General features: G+C 43.8%; 2 protein-coding genes across 4 annotated transcripts in view; one reads left to right on the forward strand and one right to left on the reverse strand.

Annotated features, from left to right (window-relative positions):
• The window catches only part of URB1 (URB1 ribosome biogenesis homolog), a 41,851-nt gene extending 33,315 nt beyond the window's left edge, over window positions 1–8,536 (reverse strand). Inside the window, exons 1-6 of the mRNA XM_027680908.1 lie at window positions 8,404–8,536; window positions 8,068–8,207; window positions 5,965–6,116; window positions 4,296–4,428; window positions 2,602–2,698; window positions 1,403–1,488 (exon numbers count right to left, since the gene is read on the reverse strand). Coding sequence (XP_027536709.1) covers window positions 1,403–1,488; window positions 2,602–2,698; window positions 4,296–4,428; window positions 5,965–6,116; window positions 8,068–8,207; window positions 8,404–8,536 — 741 coding nt within the window. The remainder of the gene's footprint in view (window positions 1–1,402; window positions 1,489–2,601; window positions 2,699–4,295; window positions 4,429–5,964; window positions 6,117–8,067; window positions 8,208–8,403) is intronic.
• A 5,775-nt stretch (window positions 8,537–14,311) lies between these two features.
• EVA1C (eva-1 homolog C) overlaps window positions 14,312–20,872 on the forward strand; it is a 32,168-nt gene continuing 25,607 nt past the window's right edge. The window contains exon 1 of one of the 3 annotated variants that reach the window (XM_027681440.1): window positions 14,312–14,413. Coding sequence is in view for 2 of the 3 variants with exons in the window: in XM_027681439.1 (XP_027537240.1) it covers window positions 15,045–15,171 (127 nt within the window). In the remaining variant the exon portion in view is untranslated. Of the gene's footprint in view, window positions 14,414–15,027; window positions 15,172–20,872 lie in introns of those variants that run through there. The other 2 variants (XM_027681439.1, XM_027681438.1) reach the window with 2 other exon arrangements.

Consider the following 20,872-nt stretch of genomic DNA (forward strand, 5'->3'; position numbering starts at 1 on the left):
CTGAAGGAGTCATATAGCGTGTTGGGGCTCACCAATAATGTAAAAGCACATGATGTCTGATTCCCACACAGGAAAAGCTTCATTTAGAAAACAAAGCTTCAAGGAGGTTTATTTTACATTTAAATGGTAGCTTTTTTATTCTCCCTTTTTCCCCGTTATTGCAATAGCAAAATGAAAGAACATTTTTCTCTTTAATTTGCCAGTCGTGAAAAGTTAAGTATGAGGCAGGTTCTTATGGTTACACTCTAAATTTGAAACTATTTTTCCTTCATTTTCTCAACTGGCCATACAATAGCTTGTGCAACATTGCTACAGTAGTTCGAAACTGAGATTCAAAAATCATAGATACTGGAACTAAAAACATTTCTGAAAACATTTTTATAGAAATAAAATACATCTCAGGTACAGTTGCCGTTCCTACAGCAGCAACAAGCTGGTGCCTCACAGGGAAGAGAGACAGGACCATGCTCAGAAGGTAAGTGACAGCACAGGAAAGGCAGCCACAACTAACGCAACTCTCACACCTTTCAGCAATTCCTGCTTTCCAGTTTTCTGTCTCAGCCTTGTTATAGCACAAAGGAATTTCTGTCTGCCATGAAAGAATGAAAACAAACACCGTCAAAGGGAAGCATTTACCTTTCCAGCAGTACTTTCTGGCAGCAGGTGGAATGTACCCTCTCTTTTTCACAACAAATTCTCTGATCTTGGGAAGACACTTTTACAACACTTCCCTTTTCCTCTACTCCACAAAGAAACACCTTTGACCAAACTTAGCTCCTGTCATCCCAGCAGTAAGCAAGTCCAAAGACTACCTAACCACGACCACAGGATGTGGCTTCAACAGAGCCCTGCAAGACTGGCAGGGGAACGGTACCACACACTCTTCAACTGCAACCAGACAGCTCCTGGACACCCCTTCATGCCCCAGTCCCTGTACTGACAGCACACAAAATCCTTTTTCTCCTGAAAAGTGTACATCATTACCTAGCTTAGAGCTAAAAAACCCACTCAAATCTAGCTGACCTCCCGATTTCGGCATGAAACACATTAACTGAAGGACCAGTCTTACTGGCAGTTGCAACCCACAAAACCACGAGAATCTGTTGGGCACCACACACTGAAGATGAGCTGAAATTAGCATCCAAGCATAAGCTATTGCAATGACTTCCTTTAAAAGAAGGTATTGGAAAAGCAGAACAAGCTTCAGTCCCAAAACAGTAATACGGCCACGCTACCAACCTTCCAGCCTTAAACAAATATTATCAGTAACAGACACACTTACAAACTTGTAGCTGCAGAACAATGACGTCTTAATAAAGAGCTGAACATTTTGTGAGAAATCACTGCAGAACTGTTTCCAGCAGCAAAGAAAACAGAAAACAATTTTGAGGGCACATCATACCTTAGTTCTCAGTGTGGAGAGTAGAAGATTTACAGTAGAAACTCTGTCTTCCTTTATTTCAGTGCGAAAAATACCTGGAATGAAATCTAAGAAGACATTTCAAATATTAGGTGAAAATGTGAAAGCTCTTTTCATAAAAAATGCTTCAGGGAATTCATATCCATTTCTCTTCAATGTCATATTATTTACCTTGCAGTTATATTTCAGGATGAACCAAAAGGCTGCAAGCAGAGTTCAGAAGGATGATGCGCCCACACCTATAGTGATGAGCAAAGGATGCTGCCAAACCTACTCTCATCCGAACTAGCTAATTTGCCAACTTGCTGATTAACACTTCTTGCTACAGCATCTGTCAACTTCAAATATATTTTCAGTCCCAATGTGCTATGCAGTATTTAAATTTGTGTAAACTGCTATTTACTTGACTTGCAATTGTTTTCCTGAGTGATTCTCAAACGTTTGGAGGTTCTGTCTCCAACCACATGCATCATCTTTTGGCTGCCCTGTGCATCCCAAAGTTAGACACCTTCAGTTCCTAGAGAACTTGGGGCTCTTGCAGGAGAAGGAAAGCCAGCTGTGCTGACTGGGTCTGGGTGTGCACTGCCATTCCCTGGCCTGAAAGAATGAACGACTGTCAGGGTAGTAGGAACAAGAGAAATAAATAATTATGACCAGCTCTCAGTCCCTCAAGTAGGAGAAATGAACTTCTGCCAGTAATGACTTAATGACATTTTTTTGAACAGTATTTTCAGATCCCTTCTGAATTCTTTCATAACCTTATCTAGGGTCACAATTCACATGAGAAAGGAAACTGAAGTACACACAGTCTTTAACACTATTTAAAAAAATTTTAATGCAATATATCCACTGTTACTGTCTTATGAGCAAGGCTGCAGGCCATGAAGCTTTTTTCTGCTTATTGACTCAATGACCTCAAAACATTTACTCTTTTTCATCTGTGTCGCCACAGACTTTCTATTTCTGCAAAGTTTTAGCAGACAGCATATTGTTCTCAAGCAGAAGAGGCACTCATTGGAATACCAAAGAAGTTTAAAGTTTGTCAGGTAATAAGATTAAAAATATATATTTTTCACGTTATTAGTGCTAAGTGGTTCACATTTTTTATTAGATCACATCTATTATCCCCTATAAAAGACTCTGCCTTAAAAACACAAATACAATAATCAATTACAAAGTACCTTTTAATTCCAGCACCTGTGTCAAGACTGCATTGTCACCAGCAATTAAAAAGGAGAGAGCAAACTGAATATAGGCCATGCGGACGTCAGTTCTCCCCTAGAAATACAAGATACTCTCAGCACAGAGATTGTACTTAACTGCAAAACTAAATAATGCAACTGCTGATTATCCTGAGAAGTACTATAACCACATAAATTCAACACTTATAAACATAATAGCCATACACATACATTTATTTGCAATATATCCACAGTATATTTAGCTAGAAAGCTTCTTGCATTAGCAGATCACTTTAACATAAGAAGGAAAGTGTACTATTTCACGGACTTTTCAATTCTCAATATGTAAGACAGGCCATAAATTAACAGAAAAATCATATATGAACAGTAGTTTCATGCCAAACCTTGCACACACTGCATCACTGAGGACCCTCACTTCTGCACTGCTCAGTCAGTTCTCAAAACGCCCTTAAGTAAAGGGGCTGATACGTTATAAAACTACAAATTCAGGCACAGTGGAAGCCTTTGTCTGTAAAAGCATACAAACACAGAGTACCAGAAGGGTTTGGGTTGGCAGGGAACTTAGAGATCATCTCATTCCACCTGCTGCCTTGGGCAGGGACACCTTCCACTAGACCACGTTGCTCCAAGCCCCGTCCAACTTGGCCTTGAACACTTCCAGGGATGGGGCAGCCACAGCTTCTCTGGGCAATCAGGGCTTCACAATTCTCACAAGAAAGGATTCCTCCCTAATATCTAATTTAAATCTACTCTCTTTCAATTAAAAATAGTTACCTGTCATCCTATCACTACATTCCATGATAGAGTCTCTCCCCGATTTATCTTTTTTTTAAACTTAACGTGCAAAATTAAGCTGCATGTAAAATTGCCTGAAAGAAGATACTGAGTAGGCAAAACATAACCTGGCAGGGACTCATGAAAGAGTTGAAAGAAGAAATGAGTGAATGATGAAAAGAGTGAAAGAAATAAGATTTTGCTGTGAGGTTTGGGCCTGATATTTTTGTATTAAAAACTCATCTCTGATAGCCAGTTGTGACATAATTTCACTGAAAGCCACGCACGAGTTAAGACCTTTAATCTGGTTTTGGACACTTTTTGCCTTGTACATTACTTGCATATCTAATAAGCTTGTGCTCAAAAGACCAAACCCAAGCATTTAAAAGTAAGGGGTGGAGGTACTCCTGCAGATAACTTCTGCAGTAAGGTCAAAAACCATGGAATCTCATAGTCCCAAAATTATAAAAGGTGGTTGCAGGAAAAAGAGATGTGTTTTGGGTTTTTTTCCTTTCTACTTGATCGCTTATATAAAAACACTCTGATTTGTCACCAGAGATGGCACAAACCCAACACAAATGTACACATTCACTCTGGAAGTCACCTTAATATCCAGAAAATAATACTGGATTTATTATACACTTATATTTGGAATGACACATAAATATTCTTCTTCTAAAACACTGGTTTGGGTCAATCCTGACTATTTTTAGCAAATGGAGAGGAAACAAGAAATAGTTTCCTCTGAAAAAAGAAGAATAACTTTTTCCACTCACTTGCATATTCTCCTTAAGGATTTCCAGCAAGAGATTATTTAAAACTCTTGCCTATATTTTCAAAAGCAGTTCCTCTGTGCTAGTACTGGGCATTATCCCATGGCACGCAGCATCTTAATTTACCTTATTAGACCTTTTTTTCAACAGTCCAGGCAGATATTTGTTATTGAAATCAAAATGGCTATACACATCCCTTGCTGAATCCGGGCCCTGGGCCACCATTGCCGACAGCAGCGTGAGGCACCCTCGGCTCAGCCTAAAAAAAAAATGCAGAGGAAAATCCGCAGGTTATTTCCAGGATGATGAAATCAAGAGATTAAAACAGAAGAGAAGTTAAACCAACCAAAATCATTTTTCTGGGCAGTGATAATGGCAGCCAGGAAGGAGGGGAGAGGAAAGAAGGAAGAAGGGAACGCCTATTTACATTCTTTCCAAAAATTAAGCTATAATCTGAGGTGGATATTCCCTTTATAAAGTAGGTTAAAAGGAAGAAAGTACCAAAATTAAAAACTTGAAGATGCCTGGGCTCATTGCAGGGGAGTTGGACTAGATGACCCTTAAAGGTCCTTCTATGAACTCTCAAACTCACAGGAGTTTGCAATTTATTTCAATGGGAATGACCAGGCCACTGGGTACAAGTCTGCAGACCTCCATCACTTGAACAGCCACAACCCATAAAGGGGTTTGGAATCTGTCCATCATGTTTCTGTCATAGACAATCTGTAGAAAAGCCACACGACTAAAACAGAGATCCCATCTAGACATACCACCACAAAAAATTAAATCAATCTGCACATCAAAGAGGTTGCACAGAAAATGCAGAGCATATACCACTCAGAAATCTGCACCCTCCTCTGTGCAGGTTCTAGGATTGTTCCAGAAGCTGGAACCTTTAAATGCTTCATGAGAAGTGCAGATCTTGCATAGCTTCACAATTTATTTACAGTACCCCGATCCACTCATATTTCAGATTCTATGTACAGCTAAAATGCTGCAATGAGATCAAATGAGCGGTGCAGGAAGCTGTGTCTATGAATTGAAAATCAGAGAATGCTTTTCCAATTCTGGCCTGCCCAAAGACCAAAAGATATGGACAAGCCATTTGCAGTCTCTATTTTTTTCTCTCCCTCCACCTTCCTCCCAGGTTTGTATTAAAACATCTCTGACACTCAGAACTTCTTTTGCCCTGTCCACTGGGCATGAGAAATTGTTGTTTAGACTGGAAGAGATAACACAGGAATACTTCAAATGACCTAAGATGACTTTAGATTTAACAGACAGGAAAAGTTACAGAGCAAAAGCCAGTCTGCAAGAAAAAAAAATTCTATTATAAACATGGAAATCTGACTCCAAAAGCATAGGAAAATAAACCACTCATCAGCAGCTCTTTTTGCCATCACAAGACAGACTGTTCAGCCTCTGTGAACCACCAGAAAGCCTGTTCCCCCCAGGATATTTCACCCCACAAACCAAGTAGCATTAAAATAAAAGGACTCAGGATGTCCATGTCTACCTGCTTCAGCTTTCACTAGGACAGGCTCAACCAACGAAAACTTTAGCCTCAGGAAAGTATCCTATAGCATCAGACTGTGTGTTGTATCAGAGCTTCTACCTTGCAAAGACTTCCACAGGCAATTATTTTATGATGTGGAACAGGATCATCAAATAAAAGTGGGTGACTAGCAGTAAGTCAAGCTGAATTTTGCAACATCTTGTACATACGTGCAAGATCCAGACAACCCCTCAGGGTCAACAAACAGAGATTCTCCACAACAGCACTGAGAAGACTTACCTGTGATTTTCGGAATACAAAGCAGCATAGACCAGTTTCATGTACGAGTGAATCAACTTTTTAACAATGTTCATTCCCACAACAGAAAAATGGGAGAGGTCACTGGCTGTCCTCAGTAAAATGGCTTCTAGAGCTTGAAAGATTAACAGCATCTGCAGGATAAAGAAGTATGTTAATATCTGCCAATATCAGGTATGACTTGAAATTATTATCTGAGCAAACATTAATAAACACCATTCATAAAAAGAGTAATCCCACTGCATGAGGAAAGCTTCCACATATGAAGGTGACATTACCTTCTGAATTCTCTTCCAAATTTAGAATTCCTCTTTGAAAAGATTAGTTCTGAGAACACGAAGCTTTGAGGAACCAATGTTTTAAGAGACAACTGCCAGGAAGTGCACAACAGAACAATGAAACATGCTGGAGAAAACCATCCGAGCTGCTCCAGTCTTGCAATTAACTCCTTCTAGGAGAATCCAGAGTCCACACAGCATTGTGACTGTGCTGACTACATACATTAGCCCTGATTAGTAAAAGGATCTTGAGGAAAGTGTGTCACTGAACATGACACAGGTTGTCATTACACAGACAAAAATAATAATCTAAGGCAAAGATCAACAACTGATGGTTAAAAAGAACACCAATTCTATGTTGTAAGCAGATTTAAGTTAGCAATACTGCCCCAGCATTCACAGTGAAGAGAGTTACTTATAATGGCCCATCTTCGCGAACGAAGATTTGGGGAAAGGTCTTTTACCTTTCCAGCCTGCGCAATGGATTTTTTAGGTGAGACACAGCCTGCGCTGAACTGAGCCCACCCTTTAATCCTAAGGTTCATCTGCCGGGGCCAAGCAAGCTTGGACAATGGCAGTGAGGTCCTCAGGACGTAGGTTTGTTTAGAGTGTCCTTCTCATAGATGGATGGCCTCACAGGGCTAACGACCTCCATCAGGCCAGGAGACCGGGATTTGAACCCGTGGTCGCAGCAGTGAAAGTCCTGCACGCTAACCACTAGGCCACCAGGGGTCAATTATGCATTTATATAAGTATGACATACCAGCAATTTAAGTGATTTATCTCCCCTTCTATGCATTCAGCACTAGAGGTAAACAACAGTGAAAAGAAAGGAATGGGTCTGAAAGTCAGAAAAGAGCCTTCTGTGTTCAGGTGACAGGTTCCTACAGCAAGCTGAGGCTGCCAGCCAGGAGCAACACAAGTTTTCAGACTCATAGCCATAGTCCTTTAGGGGAGCTCTTCAGGCATTTTTCAGGAATGCATAATTTTTACAGAGAGGTTAAAAGAAAAAAAAAAGCCAATTTTTGTTGTCAAATGCAGAAAAACTGGACAAGCAAGTATTTGAGTGAAGCTTAAACTTTTGCACAACAGTGCAGAAAAGTATTGGTGCTATGACTTGGGATCAACTGATGAAGAGAGTTACTTAATTCTTTGTTTATTTGCCATATTCTGATGAGGAAAAAAAAAAATTATGTCCAGCTGAGAGAAGAAAAACGAGGTCAACTTTACCAGTGGCTTCCTAAAAATACTGATGTATCAGGGAGATGTCTAGATATCTGAAAACAATTACTCTCACTGGACTACTTTTGTTATGCTTTCTTAACTGCTTCTATTGATCCTCTTATTTCACAAAAGGTCTTTTGATAACATTTTAAGAACCTTAACAGCTTGATTTGGACAAGACTATTTGGTTGTGCACACCATTAAACCCAAGAACATCTTGGAACTGAAAACGGTATTTCCCACTTGATAAGTGCTTCTGCCACTGTGAGTTTCAGAAAAAAGCCAAACCAAAACCATACTAAACTATAAGAGTTTTATTTACATCACAAAGCATTTATCCACAGAACCACAGAATATCCTGCGCTTGAAAAGACCCACAAAGATCATCCAGTCTAACCCCTGGCCCTGCACAAGATACCCCAACAATCCCACCCTGTCTCCTGAGAGCGTTGTCCAGACGCTCCTTGATCTCTGGGCAGGTTTGGGGCCGTGACCACTGCCCGGGGTTCCTTCTCTTGGTTCCTCTCCAGGGTGGGACGCAGCTGCCAGCCACTAAACTACAACATCCCCCCCGACAGCTTACTTCGCTTTCAGGCCTCCTTTCTCCGTCCAGAAGCTTGAATATCTCAGCGCATTCCATGGAGATTTTCACGTATCCCTCCACGACATCGTACACCTCGGCCGACGGCAGCGTCTTGGCCACGGACACGAAGGTCTCCAGCCCTGCAAAGCCGGAGCGTCACCCGGGGAGCCACCGCCACGCGTGGGACCCGCTCTGGACCGGCACTTGTCCGCGGCACCCCCACCGTCACCGCCGCCACCACCGTCACTGCCATCCCCGCCAGCTCCCTCCGGCACCGCAGCAGCCCCGGGGAGCCGCTCCCGCCCGCCTCCCCCCGCCCGGGCAGACCCCGCTCACCGCTGGCGGCAGCCGCGGGGTCCCGCAGCAGCGCCTTGAAGCGGGCACCATTGAACTCATCGTCCCGCGGGCCACAGGCGCGCTTGGCCGCAGGCGGGCCGGCCACGGGCTGCCCGCTCCGCTTCCCCGCCATGCGCTCCCCGTGCCCGGCCAGCGCCGCCCCGGAACCGCCGCCGGCCCGCAGGAAGGGGCGGGCGGAGCGCGGCCCGGGGGGCGGTGCGGGGCCGGGGGGCGGTGCGGGCCCGGGGGGCGGTGCGGGCCGGGGGGCGGTGCGGGCCGCGCTGTCCCGCCCTCAGAGGGAGGGGCAGCGCCTGATTCCTCCTCGGGAGGGACTGTCAGAGCAGTCAGTACCCAAGGTGGCAAAAAGAGTTAAAAATAGTTATCCTGGAGTGGTCTGGGTTGGGAGGGACCTTAAAGCTCATCCAGTTCCACCCCCCTGCCGTGGGCAGGGACGCCTTCCACGAGACCGGATTGTTCCGAGTAAAATACTGTAAAAAAAATCCCTGCGATCCAGAAGAGGGCAACATTCGCAGACGCTGTAAGATTTAGGAGTAACAAATGCTTTCGTGTTGATGGAGGATGCTGCGATATTTTGAGAACAGGTGATGGAGTATGAAGGTGAAGTTAGAGGGCACAAAAGGGTTAAATAAAAGGAGTACGTGAGACTGGAGGGAAAAAAGGAAATGCGAAAATATGAATTGCTAGATATTAGGTAAAAGGGCTTTTTAAAAGTAACTTAGTAGAACACGGCTAGAAAGCTGCGAGGTACATCATGATGTGCCAGTAATTCCTATTGCCAGAAATACTTAAACTCAATATATTCCAACTATTTTTCTGCTTGTTAAGATGGCAGTGCCATCTTTGGAATTCACCATAGTATAGCAAATTCTACCTAAAGGCACAGAATGTTCAGTTCTTCCATATAACATTATTGGTGGGTTGTTCTTCATGATGAGAATCCTTCGTTTTAACCTTACAGTTTTCTTGAAACTTAATTGAAGGTAAACAGATATACAAGCACATTTGCAATTCCAAAAATTGGGAGGCATACAATCTGGAAAGTATATGACATTTTCAGGAGGGAGTTTCTTTGGTTTTGAGGAGATGAAAAGGAACACTAGAGCTCATAGAACTGAAAAAAAACCCCTTGATTTAACATAGCTTTTCAAAGGCTTGAAGTAGCTATACTGAGAATTTCAAGGTAAAAGTCCTAGCTGTCAGACTCACAAACCTGATAGCTACCATCACACCATCTTTCATAGGAGATCTATTATAAAAAAATTACTTCAAAAAGCTAGTGAAAATTATTTTAGTTTCAACTTGAAGCTCAATTATTCTCTCCCCTCGCTGCCTCAGTAGCTGTTAGATGGGGAGGGTTGGTTTCACTATTGGTTTCACTTCAAGATAGGTTACTTACATGTTCTGCTGTTGTGCATTTGGACATCCTTTTCTTTCTCTTTTTCTATTGAATCTATGACAATTTTCCTCCTCCAAGTCTGTTTTTTGGCAAGCTGCATTCGTGAAGACCACGACTGACACATCAGTCTCAGACAAAGTTCATCTGCTCTTTTATGCCTACATGTTCAACAGATGTAAGCAGTGGATGAGTCAAGTAGTAACTCCTGAGCTGCCCAGTTTTCAGTAAATATAAGTATACTTCTATGATTCTTGCCAGATGAACATATAATCATATTAATTTCTGAAATACTACCAGTTTTCCATGCCTTTGCATACCTAACTTGAGAGACCTTGAGTCCTGACTTTTTCAAGGCTCCTGGAAAAGCCACTACTTTTTCAGTGCTTTGACAATGATTCTGTGGCTTTAAAAAGCAGCTGTCTTAAATGTCAAGTACACAATCATTAGTCATTTTGGAAAATTTTAGCTTTAATACATATTCAAGGGGAAACACTGACAACAACCAGCCAAAGGCAGGCTCATAAATCCATAATAAGGCACTTAAACAAACAGACTGATTTCCAAGACTGTGGTCCACCCAGCAACTCTGTCCTAATGTCCTTCCTCAGCTGACAAGCAAGACACAAAGCCTTTTTGGGTAAGAGTCATATCAGGAAGTGATGAGAGATTCCTTTAAGAGGGCACGAGCAACAAAGCCAGGACTTTTTTCTTGGTTTGTTTCTTCTTCCGCCACCTTAGGTCTTGTTTTCTCTTGTTTCCAGAGGTAAGCTCTGTGAGATGGGACATGCCTCTTACTTCGTGTCTCTACAAGTGCCAGGTGCACTGCTAGAAAAATAATCTGCGTACAGGAGAAGTGCCAGCACGACTGGCAGCGTTCAGGAGGATGAGGAGCAGGGACCTTTCTGCTGCCTGTGGTGAGGAAACTGGAGTGAGATTTCATTCAGAATTAAACATGAGGAGATTGGTTTTAAAAACTTCATGGGTTACATCTTACTTTTTTTTTGTGAAGTGGTTGGGGTCTCTATGACGTCAGCATTAGTTCGGCCAAGAAGCAGTTCATGATCACAAAACTCAGTACTTGTTAGCTAACTTTGCTCTCTTTGAAGCAAGTCAAAAAATGGCAGAAAACAGCAAATATGTCCCCTCCTTCTAAACTTGCTGGTCGAAGTACTGTACTCTGTATTCACTCAAACTTCTACTTGGATGCATGAGAATGTTTCCTCACTGTGGCTTACAGAATTGGTCCTCTCAAGTTCAAATTACTGCACACTTGAACATCTTGTTAGAACTTAAAATCTGTAGCACCCCGTGAGAACTTACAGCATCCAAAACACATTTAGAATTAGAAAAAAATACAAGAGGCCTCTCTACCACTATTTTCATTCCTGTGTCCATAGAAATAGAGGTTGAATTGTGAAAAATGTGCTATGTTATTTTAAATAATTGCTATTTCGTGATTACTGTAAAGCATGTGCTTTGTTTTAACCAGTCTGACACTGATTTCCATAGAAACGGAGAGAGGATAGCAGTTTCAACTGTCCTGTAGATTCCGTCTGTGTCAGAATGCTGGAATATAAAATGTTTAAAAATGTGGGAAAATCCTGGGGTTCTGTGCTTAGATTTTTTTTTTTTTTTGTTTACCCACAAAAGCCAAAGAGAAGATTAGTGAGCTTCTTGCAAATTTTATTCTGGGAGAAGAGAATGAACGCTACTTATATCATCTCCCCCAAAAAATATTGGGGAGAAAAGGGGAAAAAAAGCAGTAGGAGGTATAATGGGGAGAAGTATACATATGTATATGTGTGTGTGTGTGTAAAAGTATTTCTATGATTACATAATTCTGACAACTTTTGTTACTGTGCTATAGATCTTGTGATTTTTTTCACTAATAGAAAATTTTAGTCCATCTAACTCTAACTTTTATTATTTCACATTGTTTACTTCCTAACTGACAGCACTCATTTTATTGGAATTTCCATACACTAAGCCATGATATGAGTTTCAAATTGGAAGTTTGGCTGAAGTTCAGGGAAAAATGAATAGTATGGGGCGGGGGGAATTAAGTGCTTGGATTTTGGCTTTGCTCTTGCAAAGCTTTCGTGCAACAAACACAATTCCTGCATTTTTGACACTGTGAAATGGTTTCTTTTCGGCCCAAGTTCAAAAGAGAGAAACTGTGTGAAGCAGATGTGATATCTAGCCTGGATTCTAACTTAGGGACTTTCATATGATTTTTTCTGTTGGGGAAAAAAAAAACGGAATCTAACTCCTGTTGCTAATAAAGAAATGCCAAGGCTGAGAGATTCTACATGCTGAACATGTCTGGATTAGTTATATTGTCTTCCAACTACTGAGCACTGCCAGCTTGTAGAAGGTGCTTTCAAGGCTATGGCAGAGAGACACATTCTGCACACGAGGATAAATACTTTCTCCCTTCTTGCTTTGTGTTTTACATGGCCATCTCTAGGTTTACTATTTAAGCACTACCCATAGCAGGGAATAGCAGGAATTACCAAAAATATTACAGACTTTAGGTTAATGTCGAATAGCAAAGTAGCCCCCATTCAGAGGGAGATATATATGTATAGATATAGATAGATATACACATACATATATATATACAAATGTCAATGCCATTTTACTGAAAGCTTCATTTCCTGTCAGCCACAGTGTCCATAAGTTGCTTTCCTCCAGGAAGGCTTCCCTAAAAGGCAGATATCTACACACAGGAGCACTGCCTCTTGTGTTGTTATTCAACCCTCACTGCTTCACCTCCCTGGAGGTTACCTACATTTTGAACCTCTCTCAGTTCAATCATTCCACTTGGAAACTGCCTTTGCCTTTGGGTTATACCTGCACAGTGCCAAAAGCATACCAGGCTCATTCCTGCACCGTGGGATGGTCCTTTCCTTATAGCACCACCGGGCTAGAAGAAGCAATTCACTGGGAAGAGAAGATTCACAAGTTTTCATTAGGCAACAGTCTTGATGGATCTAAAGCCTTTCAAGCAGGAGTACAGGATACTTCCTAGTGATTTTTGATGTTTTATATATTCTTCTGCATTGATTGTGTACTTTTCACAGATCCATTGTGTACTCAGAATCACTCATAGTGGACTGAGTTGCCATCATTGACATCTACATTCCAGAGATTAATGAGCAATTCTGAGAACCTGAAATTATGGTAGACATGAAGTTAAGGCAAGTAGGAAGTTGGGGTAGACAGATAAATAAGTTCACCCTAATCATCTAAACACCTTTCTAGAATCTCCAAGTATGGCCCCCCAATGCTTTCTTCAGTGGGGTAAAAATCTGTGCTAGTTAATTCCCCTGGCGTTCATTTCTGCCTTCAATGGGACTGACCTGAGACAGCAAGCACAGGAGGCGTCAAATTGAATGACCAGGTATGAAAAGATCAAGGGGCAAAATGAGAGGAGTAGTTGTAGACTCCTGCAAGTCTCCTTCTAATACCACAGTTGGACGGCAGAGGGTAACGGGTTCAGTTCAGAGGCAAACACTGTCCTTATCTGAAGCAGCCAGGAGGAAAAGCCTCACCTGGCAGAGCTACTGTTCCCTCTTCCCATCTGTGTTTGCAGTTGCAGATGCTTCAGAGCCATTTTATGCTGTTATTTTCGCACCTTTGATCCCATTTATCTGAGTTCAGTAAAGCTTGATGGAATGTCCCTGACCTCAGACAGGTTCATGTGAAACCTGGTTTGCTTTTATCTGCCCAGGGAAGCATAACTGTGTTACCCAGTTATTTTTCTGTGTGTGAAGAGGTAGAGGGTGAGGAACAAAAGTGGATTCAGATTCAAACATGAAGATCGAGTTGGTCAAAGTTCAGTGTAACCTCCAGAAAGAGGTGCCAGTTTGGAAATTCAAATCTGGATGTTATCCATCTTCAGTTGGAACAGGAGGAGAGGAACGGATTTAACAGAATTAGTTCAGTTCCATCATCTCTCACCCACTCACTTTTTTTTTTTTGTTTTTTTTTTTTTCAGGAGAAAGGTGTGTGAACATGCATGGCAGGATGTAAACAGCTGGGTGTTCTTGTCTACTAGTTTTATACCCCACCACAGCCCCAGGGCAGAAGATGCTTTCATGACCCATTTCTGATGTTGGTTCTAGGCTCCCCTTTCTGAGTGCAGCTCTTACGGGAACTGGGAAATGAGTGTCCTGATTTATTCCCTTTAGTCTCTCATACCTTTAAAAGGAGCTCCAAATTATATTCAAAGGTGGCTTAGCAGGTTGTCATGACAATTTGTTTGAACTTCCACTGGTTTACTTTTCACTCTCACAAAAGATTTCAGAGAACAACTTGAACTCTCTCAAAGTAATTTCAAGATGTTTTCTCACTTTGCAGTGAAAACTTTAAGTCAAGCCTACCCACTTAGAAGTCAGCTACACTGAACAACTCAAGTCGTAAAGCTGCTGGCTGTGATAAAGTGGTGTCGGGCAACAACGTGAGGAGAAGAAACTGAGAAAGGGGAAGTTCTTTTGCAACATGGAAGAGGCAGTGGCCGTTTGCTCACTGAAATCCCTCGTCCAGAAATCCTGCAAGGCATAGTTATCAGCTGGGTTCCCCCGGAGACAGGTGAGCCAAGGTATAAGGGCGGGAGTTGGGCTGGAGCAGCAAACCTGGCAGGGTCTGGCATGAGGGGAGACGAGGTCTGAAGCAGGGAAGGTGCGCTGCGGGACACGAGGAGTGACGGGGAGCACCTTGCACCTGTCTTGGGAAAAATACAAGCAGGGAAATATCACGAGTCGGGCTGTGTGTGTAAGTCTGTGACAGTCGTCCAGCCATTGCCGACCACGAATGGGGGGTAGAAGGCTAAATCGAGCCGCTGAGCCAGGAGGGAGGCGCCGGGACCGCAAACTGCCCGGAGAGGGGTGGGGAGAGCCAGGAGAGGGCGGGCGAGGTGCCCCGGGTCTGAGTCAGCCCGGTCGCACGATGCGCGCCCAGGGCAGTGCCAGGCGCGGCACCGCCGGGATCCCGCGTCCCTTCCCCGCCGCCCCCGCGTCCTGGCCGGACCCGCTCCCGCGGGCAGGGCCGCTCCGCCCTCGCCATCCTCCTCCTCCTCCTCCTTCTCCTCCTCCTCCCGCGGGTCGGGGCAGCCCCGAGGGCGCCCGGCGGGCCGGGGGGGCCGCGCCGCCAGCCAGGACCGGCCCCCGCCATGTGAGTCTGCGGGGCTGCCCCCCCGCCCCGCGCCGCCCGCTCCCGCACCATGAGGTACGGGGGTGCGGGGCAGCTCCCACGCCGCGCTCAGGTAGAGCCCGGGCGGCTCCTCCGCCTCCTCTCCTGCCTGGTCCTCGTGTGCGGCGCGGAGGTCGCGGCGCTCGCCGACTTCTCAGGTACGGGGCGGGCACCGCCCGGCGGCTGCGGGGGCTGCGGGGCGCCGAGGGGCTGGGCGGGGGTCGGGCACCCCCCGGGCAGGGGATTGGCGGGGGCTGCCAGCCCCCCGCATGTACCGAGGCGTCCCGTCGTACCCCACCATCCTGGACAGAGGCCGCTGGATCCTGCGCTCCCCGCCCGGAGCGGCGCCAGGAGCTGCGTATTCCCGGCGGGCTCCGTGCTCCGTATTCCTCCTCTCGGGCCGTGTCCCGGGCCTGCACCCCGGGGAGAGCGTGGGTCGGATGTGCTGTGAAGGAGGGCAGGGTGCAGGAGAGGGTTAAGGGCTTCCAGGGGGTCCAGGTGGGAAGGGACGCGAGGAGCTAAGCTGTCGCTGCGCCGTGGGAACGCTGCGCGTGGATCGGCCAGGGCCTGACGAAAAGTGCGTGGAAGTCCCTGGAAAGGTTCCCACTTTCTCCTGGAGACTTGAAGTCGGGCCCTGAGGGAGCCGTCCTGAACTCGGATAGCGAACAAGTGCTGCACTTCTCTCTGCTGGGGGAGAAGCCTCGTAGCGCAACGATGAGAGGAGTCCCTTGCCAGGGAGTAGAGGCACCAGCTGTCACCCAGAAATCCCAGCCCTGACCCCTGTGAGGCTGCTGCATCAGTGCAAATTGAAATGACTGCAGAAACTGGGAAAATTTATTCCCACTGGGTCAAAGAAGCAATCTCTATTTTTTGTTTGATAAAACTGCACCCTTGTACCTTTCCTAGTGCTCCAGGCCATCCCACTGCTGTTAGAAAGTTATTTAGAAGAGCTGTTTCTCTCCTTTCTGTATGTCACAGTGAGCACAGCATATTCCTGGAAGTTGGAAGCTTAAGGAACTGCCTCTCGGGCAGAAAGCAAATCTTACCCTTAGTGAACAGAGCAGAACTTCCCAAAAGCCAGTTGAGTGCACCGGAAAAAAGTTAGTATATATTTAACAGCCAAAATTTGTTGTTGTGCATATTAATATAGTTTGTGTTATTACAGTTCAAAATGCTGGTGAGGGTTCTGTAAAAACTATTTTCTCAGTAATAAGAAAATACAGTTTATCACTTTATTATTGTGTCCAGCACCATAAGCCTGAACATTTCTAAGCAAGCAGCCACTGAATATAAAGACCAGAGTTACATCCTTGATAAGTTACATTTCTTGTATTAGATTCCTTTCACATGTAAAAGGCTTTTAAATTCTTGCTGTCTCATTCTTTGGTGTTTTTCTTTGCTGATTTGTAGATGTTAGCTTTGGAAGCACATGGTGGTTCTCTACAAGAACATAAAATAAATGTTCAAATTCTCCCTTTCAAATAGCTGCTGAGTTAAAAAATATCCCTTTATCTAGGACAGTTCCCCTCACAAAAGTCCATTCACTTTTCAAATGAAGTTATTTAGATAAGGTTATCCAAGATACATTTCAGAAGTACAGCTGTATTCAGTATTCATTGTGCACTGAACTTTCCAAATAGGTAGAATGACCAGAGAAAAAAACTCTGGCTCACCCCAGAGAGATGTCATGCAGACATTTCAGCAAATAAGATGTAGTAAAGAAAATCAGATTCCAGAATTCTTTCCAGACCGGTAAGTTCCCAGACCTGAACACATTCTGCTCACGTTTTACTTTTAACATGGAGATCTAACCCAGAATGACAGAAAAGATCAAAATGTTACTGCAACCTTTTAAAAAAAGGTATCCAGAGCATATGGAGAAGTTTTTAGCTGCTTCAAAAGGAGGTGCTGTGGACCAGGAGCTGCCAGAGGTGAGATTACACCCTGCAGTGCCATCCCCAAGCTGTTTAATGCCTTTTAAAGAACTACAAGCCATGTAACAGCAGGTTCAAGATGAGCTTCTAGAGTTGATTTTCTTTATTTGCTCCCTCCTGTGGCAGGAACAGCAACATGATTTTCCTAAACTCTGTTGAATGTACGTGAACACAAATCTGCCCTGTTTAAAGAACAGAGCCTTGCACCTGGGCAGTATCCTGAGGGATGAGGAGTGGGAAGCTTCTCTTACTGTACCCAACCATTTGCACTTTCCCTGTCCTAGAAAGGGTCAGGTCTAACCCTGCCCTTCCAAGGCCAAAGCTTCCAGGAGGCAGGTTACAAGTTTCCACTGGCAGCCCATGTCAGAGCAAAAGGAACAGTGACCTGCTCCTTCAGTGTGTTCTGTGGGATTGGATCTGATCCTGGGAATTTAGTAGTGCACAGAGAATTGGAAGGCCAGTTGTTTCAGCTTTTCCTCCTTTTCACAGACTTTCACAGGCTTTCATACTCAAATTACCAGCTACACACTTCTTTTGGGTCATTGCATTTTCTACTCTGTGTGTTTCCAGCATCAGGTCTCTCCCCCAACAGCCCAAACTCTGTTCCTCTCTCCCCCTCTCACCACCCCAGCTTTCCAGAATCCCTTCTCAGACTGCTGCCTGGTTCCAACACTTGTATGTGTCATCTCTGTTGTTCTCTTTATGCAAGTATTAAATTGTGCCAGCAGTTCTAACCTGCCCAGAGCCTGTTTGTTCATCACCAGACCCAGCTGCTTGCTTTGAACAACCCAAAGATGCTCCCTCTTGGGATCTGTTCAATGTTCTGGAAAGGGGAGCAGGGAACAGTGTATGTCAATACTGAAGGGTTGTTATTATTACGGGGTTTTTTATGTTTGACTTGTATTTGTGGTCTGTATCCCTTCCAGGATATAGAGCAATGTGTTCTCATTCTCATCTGTCCAGCTTCTAACTATGAAAAAAAATTTCTTGGTGGATTTTTTTTTTAAAGAGACATTTCTTCATGGTGCAATAGCATTTTGTGATCGGTATGTGAATTGGTATTTTCTAGGGAAGATAAGTGTTCTAAAACAAGACACCAGCAGCAGTTCAAAATTCAACCCTGTGAGAATGACTCAGTAGTTTCTCCTTCTAATGGCAGGAAATATTGAAAGTACTATTGATGCATGCCATACTTAAAGATCTGCATAATCTATGATTCTCTAGCAGTTTGGTGGCAGCAATTAACGAATTTAAAAGTCGGACTTGATGATCTCGCAGGTTTTTTCCAACCCTGATGATCCTATGATTCTATATTTATTAATTCAATTGGTTACTGAAAGTGGAGATGTGCTCTGAGGTCTGCAGTCCTCTATGTGATTAATTTTTAAATGTGGAGTCCAAGCATTTGTGCCCAAATTTGAAACTGAAGGCTGAAGGTTTGGAAGAAGAGATATGTAATCTGCAGTTCTTTCCTTAGATCTTCATGCATACTGGTGTGATCCTACACCTAAAGAATTCTCTTCCTCTCATGCCTGCTCTTCAAAACACATCTTTTCACCAAAATATTTATTTATTTTCCTACTTGACAAAGCTCTGTCCTCCCATTGCTTTTCTCAGTGATCACTTGCAGCTTTCACATTTCAGATCAGGTCCCAGTCCAGGAGGCTGAAGACTGCTGTGAATTTTGCTAGTTCTCCAGTCTCTGGGAACTAAAATTCTGAATACTCTGGGCTCCCAGAAGACTGTCACAAGAGTAATTTTTCAAGAAATCAAGGCATCATGACAGCCATTTCCTCACAACTCTTTTATGTTCAAGGACTGGTTCCCAAAGTAGGCAAAAATAAGGAGCTGGCAAAACCAGGAAACTTATATACTGTACTTCTACTTCACTTACATCTGTGTCCTGGTGCTCTAGAAAGTCCAGCTGCTGAGGGAAAGGTGGCTTGGCTGGGGTCAGTGGCATTTTGAATGTCTTCCCAACAGCAGGAGTCAGTGCTCTCTCTCTCTCTCATCCCCTGCCCTCCCTGCTGGCAGGGGGAAAAGGCCTTGGCTCTCTGTCCTACCACTGCTCCCTCTCCCGCCTTTTCCCCACCTGCTGCCAAAGTGAACTGACCTCTTATCCATCGGGGAACACACTCCTTCTCCCTGGCAACACTGAGGAACCCCCAGTCCCCTTTTTTGATGCCACTTCCTTGTCTTTCTTTTCTCCATGCTCCTTTAAGGTCAGGCTCAGGCTTGACCTGGCCTCCTTCACTCACTCACCACTCAATCTCCCTTTCCTTACCTGAGTCCCAGCCAGGTTTTCTGGGCAGCTTTCAAGAAATGTGGCTGTAACTGAAGATCAAAAATGAAGTAACTGTGTGGTTGCATAACTGGGCTGAAGAGTGACTTTCTGGATGTGAACAGAAAAAGTGCCACTGCTTAGGGAGAACCTTTTAATCTCTATCTGCTGGTGTCAACTTTTCTGTCTTTTCTTCCAGAACAGTTCACACAGAATTGGGCATCAGTTTAACTCCATAAACTTGATCTTCTGACCCAACCGTAGAAAACAAATGTATCTAAGGAAAAAGCAAACCAGTTCACCCAAGAAACAAAATCTGATCCTGTGACCTTTCTGCATTAAAAGTTTCCATTAAGTTTTGTGGCTTTCACCCATACCAGATTTGCCCCCAGGCAAAAGGAAAGCAAACAAATGCCTCCAACAAATGCTTTGTTTGTAGTAAGGTGGCAGGATCAATCAGGACCAACCACAATGATGCAGAGGTTTTCTTGCTGGTTTTGTGTTGGTCAGATAAAATCCTATATAAATTTTCTTGAGTCCGTTCTGTTGACTCACTGTGGCAATTGGAGCATGTCCTTCAACCAGGATATTTAAAGAAGTGCTAAAAGGAGTGATGCAATGATGCATCTTCTTAATACTACCTTGTAAAAGTCAGGCAAAAGTGTTGGTTGCTTTTTTAAAGGAAAAACATTTCATTTTAGAAACATGTTTCATTTCAGTAATATGGCAGTTAAACCTCAAAGTCTGGTTTAAAGCTTTTCCTAGTGGAGTGGGTTTGGATCTGGGATTTGTTCTGTGAAACAAAGGTGTGTGTCAGAAGTGAGATTTTAGTTGAGGTCATGGTGCTGAGATCCAAGGTTTTACTTCTGTCCCTGCAGTTCTCACTGCTTTCCTGAGGAAGTGTAACTTATGAAATCACATTTTAGATGTGCTAATATTTTTTTGTTAAATCCACTGATAAGATTTAATTATCCTTGTTAGAGAAGTAAAAGCTTTGGTCCTATTAAGTTCCTACACATTTTGTGAGTCTAAGCAGCTGGGCCTTACTTCCATCCCTAAGGAAGGATGTTGCTTCACAAAAATGAGTTTTAGTGTGATGCTCCTGCCCCTACAACAGATGTCGGGAAATTCAGATGTGAGACACAAACCTATGGGAAACTTGAGTTCCTGAGCTTCACTGCTCAGGGACCAACATGTTTGAGTCTGTCATTCAGATTCTGACACCTTTGGGACAGTTCTCCCTGTGCAGATTGCTGGCACCTGACACATCATATGCCATTTTATTTCAAAATGAATAGCAGGGACTAGTTCCCCCCTGCCTTCCTACTCCATCTGCTGCCGATACCCTTCCCAGTGAGACAGAGCTTCCAAACAGTCTCAGCTTTATTAGAGAAAGGGGTTACAGACTTGTTCCAAATAAATACTCAGCTTTTGTTGGAAGTGTCCCCAGACAGAGAAGGCACTGTCTGACCAGTCACCACTTATCACAATTCTGTCATCTGCCAGCCATAATCTACAATTAAAATTGAAATATTTTGATATATTACCAAACACAGAGAAAATAGTGTGTTAAGGGAGCTGAAGAGCAGGAGGAGGCGTGGTTGCGCCTTGTGTGTTCAGCACTGGTGAGTCATTTCATCTGAA

This window comes from Neopelma chrysocephalum, unplaced genomic scaffold (assembly GCF_003984885.1).
Source record: "Neopelma chrysocephalum unplaced genomic scaffold, ASM398488v2 Primary Assembly neopelma1_60, whole genome shotgun sequence".
Classification (NCBI taxonomy): domain Eukaryota; kingdom Metazoa; phylum Chordata; class Aves; order Passeriformes; family Pipridae; genus Neopelma; species Neopelma chrysocephalum.